At 59.8% G+C, this 25,350-nt stretch overlaps 1 protein-coding gene across 3 annotated transcripts in view; it reads right to left on the bottom strand.

The window, feature by feature from the left end:
* Positions 1-25,350, bottom strand: part of KCNQ1 (potassium voltage-gated channel subfamily Q member 1) — a 310,562-nt gene that overhangs the window by 210,918 nt on the left and 74,294 nt on the right. For all 3 annotated transcript variants that reach the window (XM_033119433.1, XM_033119432.1, XM_033119434.1), the window contains exons 3-10: positions 18,993-19,119; positions 18,418-18,496; positions 17,952-18,048; positions 17,317-17,457; positions 8,963-9,073; positions 8,069-8,164; positions 5,453-5,575; positions 4,367-4,496 (exon numbers count right to left, since the gene is read on the bottom strand). In XM_033119433.1, the coding sequence (XP_032975324.1) occupies positions 4,367-4,496; positions 5,453-5,575; positions 8,069-8,164; positions 8,963-9,073; positions 17,317-17,457; positions 17,952-18,048; positions 18,418-18,496; positions 18,993-19,119 (904 nt within the window). The remainder of the gene's footprint in view (positions 1-4,366; positions 4,497-5,452; positions 5,576-8,068; positions 8,165-8,962; positions 9,074-17,316; positions 17,458-17,951; positions 18,049-18,417; positions 18,497-18,992; positions 19,120-25,350) is intronic.

Raw genomic sequence — 25,350 nt, 5'->3', positions numbered from 1 at the left:
TGGCCACCCCACAGGTACTGTGACTCAGAATCTCAAGGGCTGGGCCTCTGAGTCTGTGTCAAAAGTAAAATTTTCTAGGTGACTTGAGGGACCCCCAGGAAAGTGTCCACCTGGAGTGTCACCGCCCAGCTCTCTGCCAGTGGGGAGCTCATGGCTTCATGGTTGGGGACAGTTCTGTCTATGGATGAGGACCCCTGTTTCTGGCAGTCAGTGGGCCTGATGCCACCAAAAGCCCCTCTCTGCAAGTTCCCCAACAGGCTTGCAGAAATGTACAAGCGTCCTTCTGTGGACACTGCTGAGCTCAGGGACGGCACCCCAAGGCCAAGGGGGGAGCAGCTGCAGCACAGCTGACCGTGTGCCGGCTTTGACATTAGGCGGTCCCAGGAGTCTGACTGCCTGAGAGCTGAGCTGGGGACTTCACAGCCCCCCAGGGCCCCCCAAGGAGAAGAGGCAGAGCCTGGAACCAGCAGGAGGCAGAAATTAGAAAGAGTCTGCACATGAACCTGGGCTCCTAGAAAAGCTGGACCAATTGTATGATGGTGACGTGACGTAAATCAAACCAAGGAAGCCGACCCGTGCACTGGCAAATGGAGAAAGAGAGGAAGTTCAGTGTCGTGGTCTATTTCTTAGAGTCTAAGTAAGGCCTCCGGTTGGTGTGAGAGGCTCGGGCTTGCTGTTGCAGGAAATTCGACTGGCGTTCACACTGCACGGCTTGTGTAAGGAACGCCACACTGTGAACCCACACCACAGATGTCCCCGGTCAGCTGCCCGGGTCACCTCGTACAAGCAAAGGGAGTTCTTCTCCAGAGCAATGTCCCTCAATCGGGGCACCTAGGAACCCCACAGATAAAAGCCTCCGCAGTCTCAGCCTAAGCTTATCAATCCACGGGGAAACGAAGGACCACAAGCGAGAGTCAGGAGAAACCGCAGGAACAGAGCTGGACTTTCTAAGGACCACAGATCGTGAAGCCATTGGGTGACGATGATGAAGGAAGCACATTCAATGACCCCAAAATTCAAAGTTGTACTGTGAAAGATGAGGCGGCTACGCGGTGCCAAGACGAAGCAGAGGAGCCCCCAACAAGGACCTAGAAATGAAAACATGTCTAATTGCAATGGAAATCTCAATGCATGTAGTGGGCAGTGGATCAGACACTGACAAGTCAGTAAACCAGGAAGAAATGACCGAGGACCCAGCACAGGGAGACAGAGATGGAAAAGATTAGAGACGGCCCCGGAGGGCAGATGACATGGCCTGGTAGAAGTTTCTAGAGGAAGTGAGAGAGACTAGGGGAGGCAACACTCTGATATGGTGGTGCTGATTTTCCACAGCTGATGAAAGACACAAATCCCAGATTCAGGAATCACAGAAAATTGCAGGCGGGAAAAATTAAAATAACCTACTAGCTCGACTGGTTGTGGTCTCAACTATGGAACAATGAAGTCAAGGAGAAGGTAGGTAGAGTCACCAGAGGGGGCCCGGGTCACCTTCAAAGGGCTGTGCGTTAGCTCGGCAATGCCAGAAGCCAGGGGAGAATGGCACACTTCCCAGGTGTTCAGAGAAAACACATATCTCAACCCGCAACGTTTCCCCAAAGAGGCCACCACCCGAGAGCAAAGGCAAAACGCAAGGATTTCAGACAAACAGAAACCGAGCTCGCCATCCGCAGACTTTCACTGAGGGCAGCACAGGAGGAAGGAAATTAAACCCAAGTCATGAGACAGAAAACGGGCACGATTGTTGGTGAATATAAGCCCCTCTCGGCTGCGTACAATGGCAGCCATGTGACAAGGGAGGACTTGTAACAAGAGGGCTGTTGAAAAGGCGAAACCCAAACACAGGGCGACAACAGCCCATGAAACGGGGGCAGTGGGGTTCAGGGCGCGCCAGCTCTGGGAGGGTCTTGGATGGACTACAGGTTGTGATTGGATAAACCCTGCCGGTGCCACCAAAGCGCAGAGCCAGCACGCGCAGCCTGACAGGGAGATGACAGGCCAGGCTCACAGGGTTTCACTGTGGAGCCCGTGAACGGCTCACGAGTGACACGCACACCCTGGGAGCATGCACACAGGAGAGGGAGCCACGAGCCGCCACACGGCTGGGTCACTGCTCTCAATGCGTGCCCCGGCCCTCAGTCCCACTGTGACGGTGTCACTTCGGGCCTCGGACTGGCCTTCCCCGGCGTCCTGCCTGTTGTCCCTGACCTCCTCTGCCTGTGCCCCCATCCATGCCACCCCAGGCGAGCCAGGACAAGCACAAAGCTGACCCACGGCCACTCCTGCTCTGTGGACTTCTGGGATCTGGACCATCCAACGCCCAGGGGCTCCTGGTCACAACTCATGCCCGAGGCCTCCAGGCAGAAGTGAGGATGACCCAACGTGTGCCGAGAGACCACAGGGGTCTCTAGGTGAGGTGGGTGAGGTCAGCACCCCACTTTACAGACAGGGCGGCCCAGTGAATGTGTGGACAGGAGCAGTGGCACCGCTGTCCCCCTCTGCTGCTCACATCCTTCCTCTCCCTCTGTAGCAGCCCTGCTGTCACCTCTTCCAAGAGGCCTTCCAGGGCCCGCCAGCCAAGCCAGGAGCAGTCCCTCAGAGGCTCACAGCCCTGTCCCCTTGCTGCCTCGCCCTTCTTCCTCCTGGGAGGGCCAGGCATCCCTGCCACCTCCAGGGACCTCACCCAGCCTCCCACAGAGCAGGACTCTGATGAAGAGCCCCTGGTTCCTGGCGAGCCGGGCAGTGCAAACTGGAAATGGGAACCTGTGAGAGGCTGGAAGCTGGGGCAGGGTGGGGACTCCTGCGCCTCTGCCATTCTTCACCATGAGCAAGGCCACCAGCTGCCGGTTGTGGCATCTGCCCTGAAATAGGGATCCACCCAGCAGGGACAGTGGCTTAGACAAGGCTCCGGAAGCCATGACTGTGAGTGGCTCTGGGTCTGAGGGTGAGGACAGACGCCCAGAGACACTGTGAGCCCCAGACAGGGAGAGAAATCAGCACAGTGGGGAGAGGGGCAGGCGAGGACGTGGGCAAGTGGGTGCTCCAGACAGGGACCGTGGGCGGGGACAGAAGTGACTTCCGCCTTAGGTGCCACCCAACAAGGCGGCGGTCGAGGCCTGGGCCTGGCTGGGCAGTAGGTAGCCAGTACGAGTGGGGGCGCCCCGCTGTGCAGCCGGGGCCGGGGGCCTTCCCCAGTGGTGGCCTCACTGCCAAGCCACACCCCTTCTGCCCCCACCGGGGCTCTCGAACACGGGTAACCCCCGGGGACCGCTCAGAAAGGCAGTGGCCCCAGGATGGGCTCACTTATCGAGTTGACAGGAAAGAGCCCTCCTCTGTGTGGAACATTCCATGACGGGCACCTGACTTTCTGGCCACTTGTGCCTCATTAGCAACGAGCGGACGTCACTGCGTCTTAGTAACACCAAGTGGGCTGAAGGGACCATGGTGCGGCCGCTCCGCATTCAGCAAACGGTGAGGGATGGCTGACCCTATGGCCAGCCTGCGCGTTAGCATTGGCCGAAAGCCCCCGTTTGCACCGCGACGGTGGTCATGCCCTGACTCAGGAGCTGCGTGGGCACCGGGCATCTGTGCCCACTCCAGTGGGCAGGCGGGAAGCACATCCCGGAGGCTCACCGGTGGTGTGGCCGGGCCAGAGCTCCATCCAGACCGTGTGTGACGAGGCCACAGGTAGCCCGGTGCCCGCAGGCCAGTGCCAGGCTCCGTCCTGCCCACCCAGCTCCCAGGCAGGATGTGCCACGGCCCCTCTCCAGGACGCTTTCTGCCCTGCTGCCAGGGACAGTGACCAGAGGCGGAAGACACATCATGGCAGGCCGGGCACGAGCCACCACCAGCACAGAGGGCCGGGTCCAATGTGAGCTTCTCGCCCTCTGCCATGCTTGAGGTTGTCCTCACAACTACCAATCAGCCAGAACATTCTGGTGGGTCCCGGGGGGAGGTCCAAGAAGGGAGCGGCAGACACGGGAATGACAGCAGAGCAAGGCGCCGAGGGAGGGGACATCAGTACTGGCTCTAGACCCCGGTGCCCACTCCACCCGGGTAGGGGGGCAGCATGTGTGGGCCACCTCCTCTCTGCCAGACTCGGGGTACCAGCAGCAGGAGGAGGGTCCCTCCAGGCTGGGGTCAGGCCTTTGAGTCATGGGTGGAAGGAGGGCCAGAGTTCTGCCGGGCACACACCAGGCCAGCAAGAGCCAACACAAGGCCTTGGACACCTGATGTCCATCAGACGACAGCATTTGTTCTGGGGAACTGGGCACCCGTGAAGCCCCAGAGGCCTGTGCCAGCCCCGGGGGTCGGAGCTGAGTGACCAGGCCCCTCCCTCACGCCCTCACCCTGTGTGAAGGTCTCTCACCAGCACTGTCGTAGCTGTCGGTGGAGAAATGGTCCGAGACGGGCTCGCACATAATGTGAGGGACTGTCAGCATCCTCTCCCCTGGACTCACGCCGTTGTCCTTCTCCAGTTTGAACTTTCTTTTCTTTACCTAACAAACCAGACGATCCACTGACGGCCCTGTGCCCCCTCTGCCAGGCCCCCCACTGTCCCCTGAATACCTGTGGCAGCCCCACTGAGCCCTTGCCAGGGAACGGGGCTCAGGAGCCCAGCCTGGGACCCACCCACACAGGGGTCCCGTGGAGGCTCAGTCACTGCCCCAGGAGCTCACGGCCTTGGGGGGCAGGCGGACAGGAAACTGGCTAATGGACAAATACACAAGACACGACCAGGGCAGGTGGTGACGAGAACTCTGGCCCCGGAGGGCTCGGGCATGTGTGCGTGCCACGGCCCCGGAGAGGGACAGTGGCAGTCCTGTCTGGGAGCTGGGTGGTCAACTGGGGGACGGGCCTTTTTGAGGTTGTGACCTGGAGGAAGTGAGGGCGCAGGCCATGAAGGAATCTAGAAGCTTCCAGAAGAGGAAACGGCAGGTGCAAAGGCTCCAGAAGGAGCTGGAAGCTGGGAGAGGTGGGTCCATCCAGAGGGTGTAGGTGAGGGCCAGGAAGGAGCTTGCTGCCAGGGCGACCCCACCGCTCCAGCCAAGTCACGAGACTCTTGCCCAAAGCCTGCCCGAACTCTTCTAGCTGGGTCCTCAACACCCTCTTCCCCGAGCCGGACGCCACGTCCATTCCCAGCCGCCTGCCACGCCAACCACAGAAAGCCCAACACCAAGGCCATCTCAAGAGCCTTCTCCCCGGCCCTGGCCTGGAGCAGCCGGCCCTACGTGCCCGCCCGTCAGTGTGGGGACCCTGACTCAGGGGTGAGAGGGGCCTGGTACGGCGGGGTCCAGCACGGGGCGTCCACGCCAGTGCCTGGAATGGTGCTGCTGCCCTGACGTGAGCTACACTGAGCTGAGACACCAGGTCAAATCCTGGCCAGGAGCTGCCCCCCACGGCCTTCCCGCCCACTGACGAGCGGCCCCCATCCTGGGCAGATGGGACTAGTTACCATGACAGACTTCTTCGGCTTGGGGCTGGGGGAGAGCAGAGTGTGGCCCCGGGAAGGCTTCCGCACGTAGATTTTCCAGGTGGAGGAGTCGGGGTTCTCGGCAGCATAGCACCTCCATGCCGTCTGGAACCAGAAGGGGAGGCTGTCACCCGCCGAGCCCCCCGTGGGGCCTTGTACAGAAGCTGCCATACACCAACCCTAACCCTGCCTGTACCCCCCTTCCTGGCAGGACAGCGGGGGGTCCTGTGTGCCAGTGCCCCCAAACCCCCAGGCTCAAGCCTGGCCCCTCACCTCCCAGAGCTGCACCTGCACAGCATGGCTTGGACCCTTCCTGTGCCACGCAGCACACGGCCTCATGTGCTGTTACTCACAACTTAGACCTCACAGAGGTCTTTGCCTGTGAACCCCAATCTATCTGCTGCCACCTCCACCCACCAGTCCCTCCTGGAGGCCGGCCCCCAGCCCCGGAGGTGCAAAGATGTCTCCTTGGGGCACGCATGACGAGGGCAGGACAAGCCACAGCTGGACAGCCGGGGCCCATCCAGTGAGGACACCCAGGGCCCCTGGCGCTAGTGGGAGGTGACACTGAGTGGTCAGGAAGCAGAGCTCCCCCCAGAGGCCTGAGTGTGGGGCCCAGGTGCCCGGGCGCCACCCTGCAGTTATGGGAAGCCTCCAGATGGCACGTGGGTGAAGGTCTGAAGCCTCCGTTGCACGTGACTACCACACAGGACGCCCCGGAGGAGAGGCAGGGGTGGGACAGGAAGAGGTGACAGGAGGCCTTCTCACTGCCAGCCGTGGGAGCCTGAGGGAGGGATGAGGTGAGAAAGGTGCTGGCACATTGGCGGGGCTCTTGGGGGGCAGCGACAGCACCCCTGTGATGGGAACCCCGCTGATGCGGTGGCTGGGGCAGGGACTTGCCAACCTCACACCCACTCGGGTCAGGAAAGGCCACAGGCCTGGCCCCTCTGAGCTCACATGTCACACCCACGCCAAATCGCCTCCGTGTCCCCCTGTCCCAAGCAGCCTGAGGATATGCTGCCCAGAAACGCGACATCCCCCGGCCGCCTGGCGCTTCCTTGCCCAGCTCCCGTGCTGCTCGCGTCCCGACCCCTCAGCTCACTGCCTATCCCTCACCTTCCCAGGGAGGTTCTACCTGAGGCTGGGCCAGGTCTACAGGCCTGATATATGGTCTCTCCAAAGAAAGACAAACTGTGGGGCTATAAAACCAGGCCTGAGGGGGCCCAGCCCCTTGTCTTTATGGCTGTGGCCTTTATTTCCTGCCGTCCAGGTATAATGTCCAGGCCCAGACAGTGGGTGCTGGGAGGGCTGCAGGGGAACGAGGTGGAGGCCTCGGCAGAGCCCCCACGCCCAGCGCTCGCCAAGGGCCTCGCCGGGGCAGAGCGCTCAGGAGACCGAGGCCACAGGTGAGACCCCACACTATCCCTGGGGGTGTCCAGCTCTGGGCGCCCAGAGGGGTCCACGCTGCACTGCAGCCACTCCTCCGGGCAGAGGGTCCCGCATCCACGGCAGGACACACGTTCTGGGCCCTTGCCCAGTCACTCCACGGACACGCCCTGGGCCTACTCATCCCTGCGCCTCCGTCCCCAGCAAGGCCAGTCGCCAAGACCCTCAGGCACACAATCTTCACATGGTTCCTCTGCCTAAGTCTTTGTTTACATCAAAATGGCCCAATTCTCTGCTGAGTTCCAGGAGACTGGGGTCACAGACGGGAGCCGAGTCCAGGGGCTCAAGGCCCACTGCCTCCTCGCCTGCTTCCGGAACCTTCCTTCCCCCACCACTCTCAGGCTCCGCCTCCTCCAGCTCCCAGCTCTGGGGCAGCCTCGTCACAGCAGTCTTGGGGTGAGGGTTGCAAGGGGCCGTCTCGCCGGGCTCCCCACAGGGCAATGAGGGGCCTCAGCGCAGGTGCAGCCTGTGTTGGCAGTGGCTAGGCCTTCTGGAAGCTGAGCTGGCCCTGGGGGTCCAGACCACGCTGGTCCTCAGCAGCCACCATCAGGGAGCACCGAGCCCCGTGGGTGCTAGGAGTGGCAAAGACACACTGGTGCTGCACAAGCAGGGCCCTGACGCCTGTGGGGACAGCCTTACTCCTGGGACCCTTACTCCTCCCTCCCACACTAGCCCCCATGGCAGGGTGGGGGGGAGTGGCTGCAGGAAAAAGAAGAAAGGCGAGAGGAGTGGAACAGCAGGGCTGGCCACTGCGGCCAGGAGGCAAGGGACCCACAGGACTGACCACGCATGGCCTCCTCTCCCGTGGCCCAGCCCAGGATGTGACCTTCCGTGGCACCTCATGGGACCTTGGAGAAGGGAGGTGGGCTTGCCCCCGCCTGGTGCCCACCCTGTCAGCCGCCTGGCATTTCTCAGGAGCAGAAGTTACGACAGGCGAGCACGTCTCCCGTGGAACGTGGCTCCTCCACATTCCGGAAGGTCCGCAGAGCAAAGGTCCCAGGAGTTTCACGGGCCAGGCCACCTCGGGGCCAGGGCTCATGAGCAGTTGCCAGTGCCCAGAATGGGCACGAGCCTGCATTTACCCAGGCGGACACAGAGCTGGATGCACTGACAAGATGACCGCAACAGAGCCGCCACGACGGGCACCGTCACCTGAATGAGCGAGGCTGCCGCCGGGATCTGCCGGTTGAAATGCTTCTGCCTCTGCTTCTGCTGGACCTTCAGGGCGAAACCGGAGCCAAGAATCCCCTGGGAAGGGACACAAACCGGGGCTCACAGCCACTCGGGCAGCCACACGACTGGCCTCGCCCTGCAGGTCACGGGAGCTGTGGAGATGGGTGGGCAGCGGGTCGCCGGTTCGGGAAGGCCAGGCCTGCCCAGCACTGCAGGCCCCACAGATGAGGCCACACCTTTGGCCCGCCTGCCGGGGAGGAAGGGAGCCCCCAGGAGGAGGACCACTGCTGCACCCAGGCTTGTTAATGGCATGGAAAGGACCAGCTCAGCGGGTAGGGAGCTCCCCATCCATAGAGGTGATCAAGCCATACACATACACAGCCACAATACTGCACTACAGCCATGTGACACGCACATACGGACAACCATATGCACATGCACACGACACATACACATACTGAATGTAACATACGTTCACACACACCTCCCCCCCACACACACACACAATGAACTAGATTTTAACCCTCACAGGCTATGATTTCTGGAACTGACATGGACCAAAGCCCCTCCCAGGCCACAGTGCAAGGCCACTCGCTGCCTCACCAGGCACATACCTGCCACCTCTGGTGGCCACGTGGTAGCTGCTATTGGGGCCTCCCTACCCCTCAGGGGCTGAATAAGCCAGCCTGCACCCCTGTCTGCCGGGAAAGGCCCTCACCTAGCCACCTTGTCACAAAGGACCCCACTGGGTCCCATGGCAGGTGAGCTGGGCTCTGGCTGTATACTGCCCTGCAAGTGGGTCTGCTCACAGCGGGGACCCCCTGCCCGCCCCACAGCCCGGGAGGCTGCTCACACCCAACATGGGTTACCTACCGCCGGGAGTGCGAAGAAGGAGATGGCGAAGACGGAGAAGCAGGAGGCGATGGTCTTCCCGACCCACGTCTGGGGCACCTTGTCCCCGTAGCCGATGGTGGTGACCGTGACCTGCAAGGGGGAGGGGCAGTGGTCAGCAACCAAGGCCCTAGAACCACTGGACGGGCATCTGTCCAGCCTGAACCCACCTCGACCCACAACCTGCCACCCTGCGAACAGAGGCTGGGGACAGTCCCATCACCAGGCGGCAGCACCCAGCCAGAGCTCCAGGGCCAGTGCTGAGTGGCCTCCCAAATCACACGGTGGAACCGGAACAAGCTCACAGGGGAGGGGGTGGGGGGCACAGGCGCTTGCCCGGTGCAGGACCAGGGCTCGCCAGTGGACAGGAGGCCAGGAGGCCTGCCCCCCCCAGCCACCCCCCCCCGCCTGCCCCATCCTGGCGGAGGCTGCCACCCAGGCCACCGACGTCGCTGAGCACTGGCCCCCAGGAGGCCGGTCCTCGACAAAGAGCTGGACGGGGATGACACGCCACTTCCTGACGCCACCCGGCACCACATGTTTCATGTGTCCTTTTTTCTGAGAGAATCAGACGCAGCTCAATCCTTCTTCTCGGTGGGGGAGCCGTCCGTCCAAGGCTTGTGGTGGGACAATGGGAGTAGGGGCCGCGCCCACCCTGCCCACACCCGGGACTCGCCTCCTGCTGGCCTCTGAAGGGTGAGCCTGAAGATGACATCCTGCAGGGACACGAGAGCCCACCCTGGCTGGGCCAGCCGCTCAGCCCGTCATTCCTGGCCAACACCGACTCCCCGAGTCTGGGCCGTGGGCTGCCCACTGGGTTTTCCAGGAGCTGGCTCTGAGCCCGGCAAGGGGACCTAGTGAGCCCCCCGAGTCACAGCTTGTCCTGTGGGCACATGTGCTCACACCCGCACCCCAGGACAGCAGGGATGGTGGCCCAGAGTGTCCATGTGGCTCCCAGGGGCCTGTGGGAGGTCGTCTTGGCTGGACCTGCTGCCGTGTGGATTTGCCTGGGCAGCCCGGCTTCTCCCCTCTGGGGACCCCAGTCCAGCCAAGTGAGGAGTCTGTGTGGAGCCTCATTCCCCTGCCCCCCGAAGCCGGTGTGAGGAGTGGGGGACATGGCGGCAGGACCTGGGAGGGCCACTGAACAGACTCCATCAGCCTGAAGGTGAGGCAGACAGGCCCACACACGGCACCTGCGACCCCTCAGAGCTGTAGGCAAGACGAGAGGCCTGCCTGTGGGAACAGAAGGACCACAGCACAGGAGACTGAGCGACACAAAGGGCATGTGGACGGGGGTGTCGGGGCGCGTGAGTCAGCTCCCGTGACCAGGGATGTTACTGGCTGGCCACCGCTGAGCCTGCCTGGCCCGTCCAGTGCCGAGCGCCCCTCGCAGGGGCCCAACCGTGATCTCCTTCTGGCCTCTCTGTGCTCTCGAGTCGCCTCCTGCAACTGCCCACACGGAACATTTCCCTGTCACGCCACTGTCCTTCAAACACACGTCCCGTCCCACACGGGCACTGAGCCGCTCCCTGCCCAGACCGCCGAGCCTGCGCACGTGGGCACACCCCCGCAAACCTGCCTTACACACAGACGGGACACCACACACGTGCACACACACACACTGAGCCACGTAAGGGCCTGGTGTGCAAGGCAGCAACATGGCACTCACACGTGCATGCCTGTCACACACACGTACACGCACCGGGAGCAGGACCCAGGAACCTGCAGGGTGCCACGGGCAGGGCTGACAGCCAGCTGGCAGATAAGGGGACCACGGGGGAGCCTGGAGCCCCTCGCCTTTGCAGAGGGCTCGGCACTCGGAGCAAGGAGAGGTGAGAGGTCTGGGCAGCAAACGGGCGGGCACTCGGGACACTGCACCCAGCCCTCTCCCGGGAAATACCATAGTTTTCCATAAACTTGTTTTACTTACGTAAGCACTCATTAACACAGACACAGTAAACATCTATTATTACTTTCCTGAACACGGCAGCACGTTTAAAACGTCTGAGTCTTCTAACGCTCCCAGCATCAGAGCTACAGCTCACAGGAACAACCACTCTCTGGGGTCTCCGACCTTTGTTGAACGGGTAAAGGGTCCTGAGAAGGGCTGCTGGGCAGGGAGCGAGCGGCTGGGCGGCCTCTGAGACAGGCGCAGCCTGGGGGGCCGATTTTAAGGGGCTGCCAGAAAAGTCAGGCATCGAGAAAAATAACATGTAATGCAACCTTTTAAATGATCAAGATTAATGCAAAAATCCCACAGTGAAACCCACAGTGACCAGGAAATGAATGCAGGTGGGGGAGGGAAGGGCTGGCTGCAAGGCCCCGGAGAGCAGAGTGAGTGGGTGGCAGGCCAGCATGCCTGAGACCACCTCCCTTAGCACACAAGAGTCCTGCAGGGTCCCTTGGCCTGGTCCCACACCCATCTGGGAGGTGCTGGGACTCCCTGCTGGCTGGTGAGCACAAGTTGGGGTACCCTGGGCCAGGTGTCCCCCTCCCTCGTGTGGAGAGCACACGCCCAGAGCTCAGGATGGCCTGGGCCCCTCAGACCCTGTCACAGACCCTCTTTGTCAAGTTAACGACGTCCTTTCAGCTCTTTGAGGAAACGGCCCATCCCCACAGAGCTGTTTGTTTTTCCTGAATTTACAGACACAAGCAGCTCAGGAATGGGTCATTTTATAGCTGCTGTGCTCGGAACTTGCCCCCAACCCGGGCTATCCAAATGCAGATCTGCACGTCCCCTAGGCCGGCAAACTCTGGGGGACACACAATCGGCCCCGGGCACCAGGCAGCTCACACGCAATGCCACGGACACGTCGGGCCCATCACAGGACCTCCCGGCCAGTGGGAGGGGGCCAAGCTGTCCTCGCCCTCTCAGGAGCCGGCGCTGGGGTGTGTGGTCACCTCTGAGTCTTCACTCAAATTTCGAAGGACTGGAGGCACGAGAGAACCTTCTAAGGCCCCTGTGCCCCCCACCCCCACATTCTGCCCTGAGAAGCTGGCGCTGGTGTCATTGTATTCTCTCCTTTTTAAAGCAGCGTCCTGGAGGCTAGCCTCCAAGGCAGACGGGAGGGCCAGCCTAGAAACCTTGACCCCACTGGGCAGGCGGTCAGCCTGCGGCCACCCCCACAGGCCGGACACATCTGGAGATGTCATGACCATCTGTCCAGAGCGAAGGGGTGGCCAAGAGTGGGAGCAAGGACACTGCCAACGCTGACACGTAGGGACTCCCCAAGCATGGCACCTCCATTTGGCAAACTCGCACCAATGCTGAGTTAGGCACTATGTTACAGAGGGGGAAACTGAGGCTGGGAGGGGGAGTTACTGGGCCCGAGGTCTCCCTGCTGGCCAGCTGACATGGCCAAGGGCTACACGACCCCACCCTGCACACCATGACGCCAGGAAGGCCAGACAAAGCCGAAGCAAGTGGCTGCCCCCCGCCCCCCGCCATGGGCCAGGCCTCGCCCATCCTCCAGCTACCACCCCGCCTGGAGGATGCGGGAAGGACAGGGCCAGAGGGCAGCCGTGGGGGAGAGAAGCCTGGGCAGAGGGAGGCTGGCTGGGCGGCAGGGCCATCTCAGGGTAGCGACAGGCTGGAGCAGCGGGCCTGGGGCTCTTGTTTATCTTCTCATTCACGGAAACCTTAGAGCTCCGGTCGGCCTGGGCACCAAGCCGGTCCCACGTCCCTGCCCCAGTGTGCCTCACGGACCAGCCAACCACCAGCTGGATGCAGACACGACACTCGCGCTGTTGAGGGGGGCCTGTGCCTGGGGGCTACCATTACAGCACCACAGGGGCCATCAGAACCTCTTTCCCGCTTCCTGAGCGGTCCCCGGGGACCCCACACAGCGGCCGACACCATGCTGTGGACCCTGGGTGCCATCCAGGCTGCACCCACCCACAGTACAGCCCGCTCAAGGTCCCACATGCAGGAGGCCCTGAGGTCTCAGCCCAGATGTCACCTCCTCGGGAGGCCCTTCAGGGACCCCCACAAATCACTATGTGCAGACCATGACCATGGCTCCGAGAGGGAAAGACCAGGGCGGCCTGACCCTGCTGTAGCCCAGTGCCCAACGCCAGATGGTAAGTGGGGAAATGTGCCCTCATGGCATAAGGACATCATTGCCCGTGGGAAGTCTTCACAGCAGCAGAAACAGGCGCCGACTTCCTGGGACCGTGGCATTCTCTGTGAGCCCCACGTCGGCCCAAGGAGCTAGACCCCATTGTCTGCTGTGCTCTGGATGAGGAAACTGAGGCATGGACCAATCACGCTCCACCCTGGTCCCAAGGCCAGTTCAGTGGCACAGCTGACTGTACCCCGGGAACCTCGCTCCACTGTCTGCCCTCCCCATCTGCACCGCGCTGCCTGATGGAGGGCTGTCATTCATTCATGAGCCCCTGCCCCACTGCCAGCCTTGCCCAGGCCCTGGGGCTAGGGATCAGAAACACAAGGTCCCTGGGAACCCAAACCACATGCGCCAAGAGGGGTGACTCTGCGAGGAAAGTGCTGGAGGCGGAAAGCTGGTCAGGGAACAGAACAGGACCCTCAGGACCAGGAAGGCTGGAGCGTGATTGGACCATGGCAGCCATAAACACTTTAGTGTGAATTAGTTTGCTATGGGTCTGTCACCAGCATCTGGCTTTGGGGACCGCCAAGAGAACTGGGGCTGGTAACAGCCCTCTAAAATTTATAACCAGCCTTTACAGCATCCTGGCCAGGTGCCTGGCAGTCCCCCCGCTTTCTGTGTTCCCACTGACCTCACTCTCTAACAATCCAAGGAAGTAGGGGCTCATCTTACACCCATTTTACAGATGGGCCCAGAGAGGTGGGGTAACCTGCCCAGGGCCCACACAGCAGGTCAGTGGTGGAGCTGGTATGTGGCTCCACATCCAGCTCTAGCCCCGTGCTGCTGGCCACACCACTTCCTGTTTCACTGTGCTTTCGGATGCTGACTACATTTTCTTTTCCTCAGGCTGAAGCTGGAAAGTTCTTACCCTCGCTGATATGAGCTGAACCCCACCCCAAAGGAAGTCAATCCTGTATACCACCCTCACTGAGCCTGCCAAGTCCATGTAAGAAATCCTCCCAGGTGCTGGCCAGTGGGCAGTTGAGGGACCTGCCCTGTGGACTCCTACTCATCCTGCAAAACCCAGCTATAAAGGCCCTTCCTTGGGGAGGGCTCTCTGGCTGGGCCCCCAGAGCCCACACTTCTTACCCCCCACCAGATGGTCTACAGCACAGACTGTACAGGGACTGGCAGTGGCCTGGGTTCCTGCAGACCCTCCGTTCTCAGCTGCATAGCCCTCCCAGGCTTTGCGAGGAGTTCTAGGCAGAGGAAGAGCCCTGGAACGGGTGGGGTCTGTGTGCTAGGGTGGGGGCCTGGCCTGCTACCCCTGGGCCCCTGGGGCCTCGGTTTCCTCAGATTTGGATGAGGTCCTGACACTGGACCCACCCAACTGGGCTTGCATGTGAGTATCGGGGAGGGGGGCTGTCCTCACCCAGGCCCCCACTCGGTCCCCAGGCCCCTCTGACCTCACCCTGCCACGATGTAATACAGCCTGGGAGGCTGGAACTTTCTAGGGCTGCCAGCATAGGAGAGAGTGAACAGGAGTCAGACTATTTTAAATGGTGGCTGAGATGGAGGAACGAGCTCCCAGGTTTTCACTCTAAATTCTAAATTTAGATATAGGGGGTAAACAGAGCCCAGCAGCCTCTGATTTTAGAGGCCCCCGGGCGCTAAACAGAGGAGTCCGTGTTTGCGAGAACTGCTTTTTCTGCACTCAAACTTTAACACAAACAAATGCATTTTGTTCCAAGGGCAAAGAAAAAAGTCTAAATCCTCCCCAAATACCAGCAGCCAGGCGTGGGGCGCCACACGTGGGGGAGCAGGGAGCTCTCACGCCAGAGTCGGGCATCCCCCCCACCCCCGGGGGCTGGGGGTAGGAGGAGACACTCAGGCCCTGAGCCATCGAGCTGGCATCTTCGCTGCACAGCGTGGCAACTGAGGCTCGGTGAGAGGAGGGACCTTCTCACGAAGTCCACCTGGGACACCTGCTCTCCTGGGCTGAATAGTGTCCCCCCGAAATTCTGTCTATCCAGACCCTGGGAATATGGACTTCTTTGGAAACAGGGCCCTCATCGAGGTGATTAAGTTAAGGATCTCGAGAAGACGGCATCCTGGGTTATGCAGGTGGACCCCAAATCCAGTGACCAGTGTCCTTAGAAGAGACAGAAGATGCGGCCACAAGCCCAGGAGCACCTGGAGCGCCCAGAAGCGGGAAGGGGCAGGAAGGAGCTTCCCCCAGCACCTTCAGGGGGAGCACAGCCCCGCGACACCTTGACCTCAGACTTCTGGGCTCTAGGACTGGGAGAACACAGGTCGTCTGTTTCAGGCCCCAGTCCGTGGGACTTCACTGTGACAGCCCCAGGAGACTAATAAATCCACCCACTGTCCCAGGTGCCACGGCATGAACTGCCCTGGAGCACATCAGCTCATCCACACATCCTTGTAACAAACATTGGCTGAGCCTAGGAGCTGCGGATACCTGGGCCTCCCCCATCGCCATGGCCGACGGGCACACGAGCGTCTGCTCTCTGAAGGACTCCCAGCTCTCTAAAGGAAACGCAGGGGATGGCACTTCCCACACCTCCAACGCCCTGTGTGTAAGAGGCGGGTCCGGCTCCTGGACAGCCCCGGTGCACATCAGAAATGGCCTCGCCTGTGGCCCTGGCTGCTCGGGCCCAGGGGCAGCCCCACCTATTAGGTATGTGCCCTTCATCTGTCTGCCCAGACAGGGAGCCTGGGCCTGGCAGGGGTGGCACTGGCACCCATGGTGGGGTGAACGAAGCCAGAACAAAGGAAACTGATAGAAAACAACTGCTGCAGCACAGATGCAAACTGGCTGACAGCCCCCAGTCAGGCCGACCCGGCTTACGTTTCTGGAGCTCTATTTGTCCGAGCGGCGCCAGGAACACAGCCCATAACTCAAGCCTTGGGGGCCGCCTGGACAGCTGCAGGGGCAGCCGCTGCTATGAATGGAGCCGTTTGCCCCAGGGCCTGGGCGGCGGGGGGCCCAGGGTGGCCCAGGGCCTGGAGGGAACAATGGCCAGGCCGGGGCCCACAGTGGCCGAGGCTGGGGCTGCAGCTGACGGCGAGGGCTGGGGCACCGGTGCCAAGCTGGGCACAAAGGGGCCGTTTTCCCGGCCGGCGGGCGGATGTTTGCACAGGTGTGGGAGTGGGCGCGCCGCTGTGCCTTGGGCGGGGGGCAGGGGGGCAGCCTTGCTGCTCGCAGCTCCAGGAGCAGCCGGGAATGCAGGGGGGCAGCGCCAAGGCTGGGCACTGCTGAGCGGCGGGCATTCACCCCCATGTTTCCAGTCCCCCAGGAATCCTCCCAGCTCAGGGTCGCCTGTCCCCTGCCTGTCACCAGGACGGGTCCTCTGTGCCCACCACAGGCAGGCTCACTGCTGGGGGCTCAGCCCTCCCTCCCAAGCCTGCTTGGGCCTGCCACAAGTGGGCCTGTGGGGCGCAGACTGTCAGACAGGGGCCGAAACCGGGGCCTTCCCCAACCCGGGAGCTGGGTTAGCATGCCCTTGCCTTCACTGAACAGCCTGGCACTTTGGAAGCTTCCAGAAAACACACTGACTCAGCCAATGTCAGGAGCCCTCCCGGAGGGCCTGGCCTCACTGTGTAAGGACACAGAAAGAACAGGGGCACGTGCCTGCCTGGAGCCACAGAGTGGCTTCCCGCCCTCCTTGGACAAGCTGGGAGGCGGGTGGGGAGCCCGGAGAGAGAAAGGCTCCTCCGCTTTATGGAAGGAAACAGGCAGGGCAGACACGGTCAGGTCCCGGGCAGCCCCTCGTGCAGGCTGTGGCCCTCTCCTCTCCCTGGTCTGAGCAAGCCTGAATATCAGCCCCCCAGCTCAAAGGGGCTCCCACTTGGCCACTCTCCGCCTCCAGCAGCTCATAATGGGCCAGTGTCCACCTGCTGTCGTCCACACCACTGCTCCAGGCTCTGTCCTAGACCCTCCTGGGGCACTAGCTCCCGGCAGCCCCAGAGCCCTTTGCAGGAGGCCGTGTTGTGCCCCACTGGAGAGGTGGGGAGTGCGAGGCCTGGCCCGTGCCCTGACCTTCCCCCCAGCATGTGTCCCGCCTGGCCGCCTCCAGCTTCAAACCCCAGCTCTGCCCAGGCAGGGTATCCAGCATTCGGGCGTGGAGTCCCCGGCAGTGAGGCATAAAATCTCGAGAAACAAGAGCCCAAGGGTCCACAGGCGCTGTCCTGCCCCGTCCTCTGCCCTGAGGCTCCCACACAGGACGGCCCCTCCTGAAGGCCCCGACTTACCACCCCCCACCACAGGGCATCCGCGTAGCTGCCAAACTCCACGCGGCCCGACTCGTTCACAGCGTCCTTCTCGGCCAGGTACACGAAGTAGGAGGAGAAGATGAGGCCCAGGAAACCGATGTACAGGGTGGTAATCAGCTCCTGGGGGGCAGTGGGGGGGGGGGTCAGCACACACAGGCACCGGGGGCCGCTGGGAGAGGCTCTGGACAGACATCCCAGCAGCTCCAACAGTTACCAGACAGCTCTGCATAAACCCCGGCACGTCTCACACGCGGACGTCGAACGTCAAAATAACCTACTTCCAACAACTGTCGTAAATGGCCGCTGTGGGGTTTCACCCTCCAGGAGCCAGGCGGGTGGCAGACGGGTGGGCTCTGCATGTGGGCACAGGCTTGGCTAAGCACCCGGCTCCCCTTCCCACAGAGCCCAGGAGAGATGAACGGTTTTAGATTTCAGAGCTTCTTGGACCTGTCTCCATCTTGCACGTCTGTCCTTTCATCTGCCCAACAGTCTCTTGTCCCCAACTCGAAGGAATATGGCCACAGCATCAGCCTGGCAGGCCGGGCTCGGCTGAGACCCCGCACAGACCCGGTCCTCCTCCCCCCCCAGACCCCACACCCCATCCAGGCCCCCACCTGGCGGTGGATGAAGACCACAGAGCCCAGCAGCCTCCAGGTGCCCCCCTGGCGGTCCACATGCAGCATCCGCAGGATCTGGAGGAAGCGAATGCCCCTGCGAAGAAGATGTCTCGTGTCCCCACCGGGCACCCCACCCACCCCGCCAGGCACATCCACTAGCCAGAGGGTAACCCAACTGGCTACCCTCATGCGCCCTCCTCAAGCACAGGGCCAGGCTGGAGACCAAACTCCCTCAGTCCCTAGACCACCTTCTCGGGAGGCTCTGGGTCACCCATTTACAGATGAGCAGACTGAGGTCCCCAGGTGGTCATAGTTTGAGTCCCGGAAATGAGTGAGAGCTCGTGTCAGGTCTAGAACCCTGACTCAGCTAGAGCCCTGAGCCGGTCTCCCCCACCCCCACCCCCAGCACGCTCCCCCATGGCTCTCGCACCCCCAACTAGGAAAGCCTGCAGCCCGGGCGTACCTGATGGCCGAGGTGGCAAACACCTGTCCTTTGGAGCCCACGCAGAGGACGACCATGGAGGCCACAACCACGATGAGGTCTGGGGAGGCAGCGGGTCACCACTGTCACCAGCCAGGCATCTGGCTCAGGGGAAGGAGCCTGGCGGTCGGGCGGGACAGGGCCCCACAAAAAGGACACAGGGACACCTCGTTTGGGAAACCCAGCCCTCTGCCTTGGGCACGTGCAGAGCCCACCCGACCCCACCTCCCCAGCCCAGCCCACAGGTTGCTGAGGGCAGCAGACTCCCCTGCTGTGCCAAGCATGAGCAAAACCCGTCCTGTGAGTGGAGTCTGAGGCCAGGGGACCTGACCACCGAGGCTGGCTCCTACACTAAGGGACCTGGGAGGTCACCCCACTGGCTTTGGAGTCCGGCCCTGTCACGGGCAGAGTAGCCTTGGGTCTCTCAGTCCTCGGGGAACCCACCGCTGGTTCTGGAATGGGGGTCCACCCTGCCAAATGCGCCCTTCCTGGGAGGGTGCCCAGCCCTGGCCCGGAAACCTGGGGGTGAGGCTTCCGTGGGGACAGACGTGACTCACCAATGATGGAAATGGGCTTCCGGGCAAAGCGCAGCCGCCCCCAGACGCCCACGTACTTGCTGCGGCAGCCTGCTGACCAGAGGCGGACCACATATTCCGTCCCAAAGAACACCACCAGGACAATCTCCTGTGGGGACAGACAGGTGTGAGCTTACCTTGTGACAGGGCTCTGCCACCCGCACCAGTGGGCAGGCCCCCGGCACCGGGAGCCTCTGCTCAGAGACACCCCAACAGCAGCCAACCTGCGTCCTGTCTGCTAGGGGTGGGCCATGCCTACTGGACAGGCCAACAGCCACCACTAGTGGACACCCATACAGGCCCGCTGCTCTTCAGACCAGGCCCCTTCCAGGCCCAGGGGACGTCCACACCCGGGCTCAGGAGCAGCTCTGGGTCTTGTGGCCTCAGCTGGGCCCCAAACCATGACATCCCACAGCCCACAGTTTTCAGCTAGCACTCATTTAAACTGTTGACCCCCAAAGCTCTACAGCGCCATACATCCCAATTTGGGGGTTGGAGAACATCCATCTTCATGGGCCTGTCCCTCTTTCAGTTTCCACAGTCACCATGCCGCCAGGATCCAGGGACCTTGGCAGCCTTCGTGGGGGTTCTAGTGCAAGAGCAGCCCGGGGCTGGGGAGCTGGGCAGCCGCAGGAGGGGCAAAGGGTCTCAGAGGGCATCCCTGGCATTATCCTGCAAAGAGGGGCACGTACAATGTCAGCTGTGAAACAGTGCCCCTCAGGGGACCCCCCCACGAGCAGGGCTCCGGCAAAGCCTGTTTCAAACAACAGTCTTAGTCACGGGACTTTGAGGAAGGAGCAGGCCCGAGGGCCACATGCCAGCATTTGGGTTATAATGGATGGACAGACAGGGACAGATGGGTGTACGGATGAAGGGAGAGAGAGGTGGGTGGCTGGACGGGTAGACAGACAAACAAAGACAGGCGCTGTAAAAAATCACATTCAAAAGGAAAGTGGTGTACTTCAACAAATGGGACAACCTCGATGGAACCGACCAATTTCTAGAAACGCAAGACCTACCAAGACTAAATCACGTAGAAACAGAAACTCTGAATAGGCCTATAACTAATAAGGAGATTGACTCCGTAATCAATAATCTCCCAACAAAGGAAGGCCCTGGACCTGAAGGCTTTACTGGTGAATTTCACCACACATTCAAAGAACTAATCCCAATTCTTCTCAAACTTTTCCCAAAAATCGAAGAGGAGGGAACACTTCCTAACTCATTCTCTGCGGTTGGCATTACCGTGACACTGAAGTCAAAGACATGCAAGAGGGAAAACTACAGCACGGTATCCTTTATGAACATTGTATGTAAAAGTCCTCAATAAAATACTAGCAAACGAGGCTCTGCAGCATACTGAACAGATTACACACGATGACCACGTGGGACTTACTCCTGGAATGCAAGGATAATTCGACATAGGAACATCAATCATTGTAACACACCACATTAACAGAATTAAGGCAAACCCCACACGATTATTTCAATTGATGCAGAAAAGACATTACACAAAATTCAACACCCTTTCACGATAAAAATACTCAACAAAATAAGAATAGAAGGAAACTACCTCCACAGAATAAATGTCATATAAGAAAATCCTGCAGCAAACATAATACTCATGGGTGAACGATGAAAGCTTTTCCTCTAAGATCAGGAACAAGGCAAGGATGCCCGCTCTCACCACTTCTATTCAACATAGTCCTGGAAGTTCTAGCCACAGGAGTCAGGCAAAAAAAGAGAAATAAAAGCTATCCAAATTGGAATAGAAGAAGTAAAATTCTCTGTTTTCAGGTGATATGATCTTACATGTAGAGAACCCTAATGATTCCATGAAACAACTGTTAGACCTAATAAATGAATTCAAAAAAATAGGATACAAAATCAACACACAAAAATCAGTTGCATTTCTATGTCCGTGGCATTGTTTGTACAGACAATGGACAATCTGAAAAGGAAATTACAAAAACAATTCTGTTTACACTAGCATCGAAAAGAATAAAATACGAATTAACTAAGGAGGTGAAAGAGTGGTACAATGAAAACTGGAAAATACTGCTTAAGGAAATGAAAGAAGACACACGTGAATGGAACACGTCCCGCGTTCACGGACTAGAGGGCTTCACCACTGCAAAGATGTCGATACGACTCAAACCGAACTACAGATTCAGTGTGATCCCTCTCAAAACCCTGCTGACATTTTTTTTTTTTTTTTTTTTGCAGAAATAGAAAAAGCCATCTTAAATTCATATGGACTGCGAGGGGATCTTGAACAGCTCCAACAAAACGTGGTCCATCCACAGAACGGAGCCTTAAAAAGGAGGGGAATTCTGACATGTGCCACAGCACGGACGGACCTTGAGGACGTGACGCTCTGTGAAGGAACCCACCCAGGCCTGCTTCTAGCTGAGTCCCTGCCCTGACCCCCCCACCCCCCCGGGAGCCTGGCCCTGGCAGGGGGCTTCTCCTCCCACTGGGCGACAGCAGCAGGTCCTGCTCCTATGCCCGACTTCTGCCTTCCCCGCCACATGGGGGTAGGGATGGCTGGACACTGCCGTCTGGTTCTCACAGGTTATTAGGGTGAAATAATACTTATTCAGCTTGTGTTTGGGGCAAGCTCAGTGGATAATGGGGGGAAATGTGGCAAAGTTTACTGCTTTCCTTTTGCAAAAAGACATTCTCGGTTAGTAACATGGAGTCTTTCGGGGGTTTGGGGGCAGGGAATGTGGTCGAGGGCGCCTGGGAGACGGTGGGAGAGCAATGGGCTCTGGGGCCTCATGGTGGGGGTACCGGCCCCACCTCTGTCCTCAGCCTCGGGGGCAGTGACCTTGGCTGGGAGCTGGTTGAGACCACTAGGGGAGGGGACACGTTCACCTGTCCATCCCCTCCCCAGCCCCGGAACAGTGCCTAACCTGGTTGGCATTTGACGTAAAAGTATTGAATGAATGAATGAATGAATGAATGAATGAATGAATGAATAGACCGATGGGTTCGCCGATTGCTCCCTGGTAGCAACGTCTATCTCTTATTCATTTGTTTTCCGAGAATCTTCCCGACAGGGATATGCAGTGTTCCCCTGTGCAGACACACACACCATTCGGCTGGTCAGGCTCTTAGCAGATTTTTTCTTATTTCGATGCCTTTTTAAATTACTTAAATACCTTCTTCAGCTGTGTCCTAAGCAGATTTGAAGTGCTAGACGGGTCTTAGCACAGACCTTAAAATAAATAACTATCAGGGGTTGTTGCCGATGGCTGCCTAACCCCCCAAATTATCCTGGCCTCACACTTCAGGGGAACCCGGTGGGAGCTCAGCTACTCCTGCCCTCCGGGGCTGGCAGACAGAGACTGGCGGGATCCCCTCTGGAGGGTGAGGTGTAGGAATAATTTAAAACAATGCTAATCCTCAAATCCTGTTTGAGTCTGGAATGCAGCAGCCGGCTGGGCTCACCGTGTCTAAGCAGCCCCAGGCCCAGGCTGTGGCACTCGTCAGTGTGACCTGCCAGCACGCTGGGAAGGGGCGGGAAAGAGCCCTTTTATCATCACGAGGCTTGAGACAAAATGGCCTCTGTCCGCCTCAGGCGCTGAGCAGGATGGCACTTGGGGCCAAGGCCATGGCGGGACCTCAAAACTGGAGGCTGCTCCATGGGACCCCTGAGGGCTCCCCGTGGCCCAGGCACCTTGAGGGGCAGACTTCCAGGCCAGTCCAGCCAATCACCATCTCTTGCAGCCACCTGTCCACTGGCCTGGGCCCCAGGAGGGCTGGCCAGGCTGGCCTAAGGTCTGGACCAGTGGGGCCCTGGAACTTTTTTTATAAGAGGGGCCTTGGCCACCCTGGCCTGGCGGCTGTTGCAGGGGCTTTGTCTGAACTTGACTGTCCCTTGTTGGGAGTTGGGGGAAGGTTGGAGATGGAACATGCAGGAGGGATGACCCCCCAAGCCATCCCATGCTGCCACCCAAAGTGGGCTCAGGGAACGGCACGGTCACCCCCTCCTGGCTCTGGGTTAAGGGAGGCCAGCCTCCACAAAAGGCTGCCCTGCTACCCTCCTTTCCTCGGGTTTTCCCGTCCCTGGCAGGGGAAGATGCTAGAGAAGCATGGAGGGTGAATTCACAGGAACGTGAGCTCCCCAGAGCCTGGCGTAGCTGTCACCTGCCTGGCGTCCTGCTCAGGCCCCGCCTGGCTTCCCACTGTCCACACAGTAGTGTCAGGTCTGCAGCCCCAGCGCGGGGGCCCACTGAAGCCCACCCCAAGACCTTCCCGTTGGCCCAAGGCGCCCATGCACACTGGCGCCACCCCCCAGTGCTTTGTTTTGGGGATACTTTCCCTCCAGCTGCTCCCACCAGGCCCTCCCGCCCTTCTCAGTCCAGTGCAGGCACCCCCATGCCCTCTGGGGAGCTCCGCCTACCACACCTGTTGAAACCAGGGACCTTCCTTGGCTGCCCTGCTTGCTGATAACAAGCCAGCCCAGAGGCTCTTCTCAGCAAGCCCCCAGGTGTGCACACAGGTCAAAGATGGAGATATGAGAAGAGGGGCTGTCCTTTCGCTGAGACCCAGAGAGATAAGGACCCCTCCCACCCTGGCCACTGCCCCTCAGGAAAAGCAAGACTGCCTCCTGGCTGCAGTTGGCTTCATGGACAGGGTCCGCCGAGCCAGTGTGGGTGCTGAGACCGGGCTACAGAACCAAGCATTTACCAGCTGCCAGAGGCCAGCCGGACATGCAGAGAGGGACATCCGGGTCCAAGCATCCAACTATCCAACTAGCACTGCCCCCCCGCAAGGCCCACGTCCACCTTCACCAGTGTCTGTGTTGGCCGATACAAGGGGTGGGTGTTCGGGGGAGCTCTCAGAGGCGTGCTGTGCATAATTGACAAGTATTTTTAAAAACAAAGTTCCTAACAAACACCCAGGTAAAAAATGGGCAAAGAATGTGAATAGACATTTCTCCAGAGAAGATACGCAAACGGCCAACAAACATGTGACGAGACGCTCGGCATCACTGGTCAGCAGGTCAATCGTAGCAAGACACCACTGCACAGCCACCAGGATGGCCACTGTCAGAAAGCAAAACCAAGCAAACCAACAGAAAAACAACCAGACAAAAGCCAGTGTTGGTGAGGACAGGGGGAAATGGGAAGCTTGTGTCCTGGTGGGATTTGTGAAATGGGACAACTGCTGTGGAACAGTATGGGGGTTCCTCACAAACTCAAACATAGAATCCACGTGACCCACTTCTGGGTACACCCCCAAAAGAACTGTAAGTAGCATCTCAAAGAGATCTTCTGTACCCCCATGTTCACTGCAGCACCATTCAACAGCTAAAAAGGGGCAGCAGCCTGGTGTCCATTGATGGTGGGACAGATACAGAAGACGTGGCCCCTCCACACACTGGAGTGTCACCCAGCCTTAAAAGGAGGACATCCTGACACCTGCTACGACGTGGATGGACCTGGAGGACACTGTGCTGAGTGAAACGAGCCAGACAGAGGGACACATCCTGTGTGACCCCATCACACGAGGTCCCTAGAGGAGTCAGATTCACAGAGGCAGGAAGTAGATGGTGGTGCGGGGCTGGGGGAGGGGAGGGGAGTGTTCCATGGGGACCGTGTGTCAGTTGGGGACGATGGAAAGTTCTGGAAATGGTGATGGTGAAGGCCACACAACGTGAATGTGTTTAGGGCTACTGAACTGTGGACTTAAAAACGGTGAGGGTGGTGAATTTTATGTTCTGTGTATTTTACCACAATTTTAATACAAAGAAAGCAGATTAGTGGATGCCAGGGGCTGGGGCAGTGGGACTGGGGAGTCATGGCTCATGGGTGTGGCGTTTTCTTGGGGTGATGAAAAAGTTCTGGAACAAGACAGAGGTGCTGGTTGCACAACACCACGAATGCACGAAACGCCACTGGGCTTTTTGCTTCACAATGGGTGAAGGGGTGAATTTTATGTTGTGTGTTTTTCCACAATACAAGCTCGTGTCCGGGGGGCCCCGGCACCCGGCCGCTCTCGGGTCAGGTCTCTGCACCGGACCTGAGCCCCTGCCTGGCCCGCCTGTGGCCCGGACAGGACTGCCGCTCTGCAGCTGGCATCCAGGCTTTAGGTCTTCACCTTCACACCCCACTGTTAGCTCAGCTTTAAACGCAGTGCCCGAGCCCGAGCCCGTGGGCTGCAGAATGCACACTGGGGTGAAGACGAGGAAACTGAGGCGGTGAGGGCCAGCGGTCCCCACGGGGCCGACACAGCGGGGCACGGGGTGGGGGGCCGCCTGCACCCCGAGGACTTTGCTCACCACGGCGACGTCTGGCCGTTTAGCAGACAGACACCAGGCGCCTCCAACCCA

This window comes from Rhinolophus ferrumequinum, chromosome 11, assembly GCF_004115265.2.
Source record: "Rhinolophus ferrumequinum isolate MPI-CBG mRhiFer1 chromosome 11, mRhiFer1_v1.p, whole genome shotgun sequence".
NCBI classification, from domain to species: Eukaryota; Metazoa; Chordata; class Mammalia; order Chiroptera; family Rhinolophidae; genus Rhinolophus; species Rhinolophus ferrumequinum.
The sequence above is the reverse complement of the archived record's forward strand: the minus strand, read 5'-3'. Positions and strand labels throughout refer to the sequence as shown.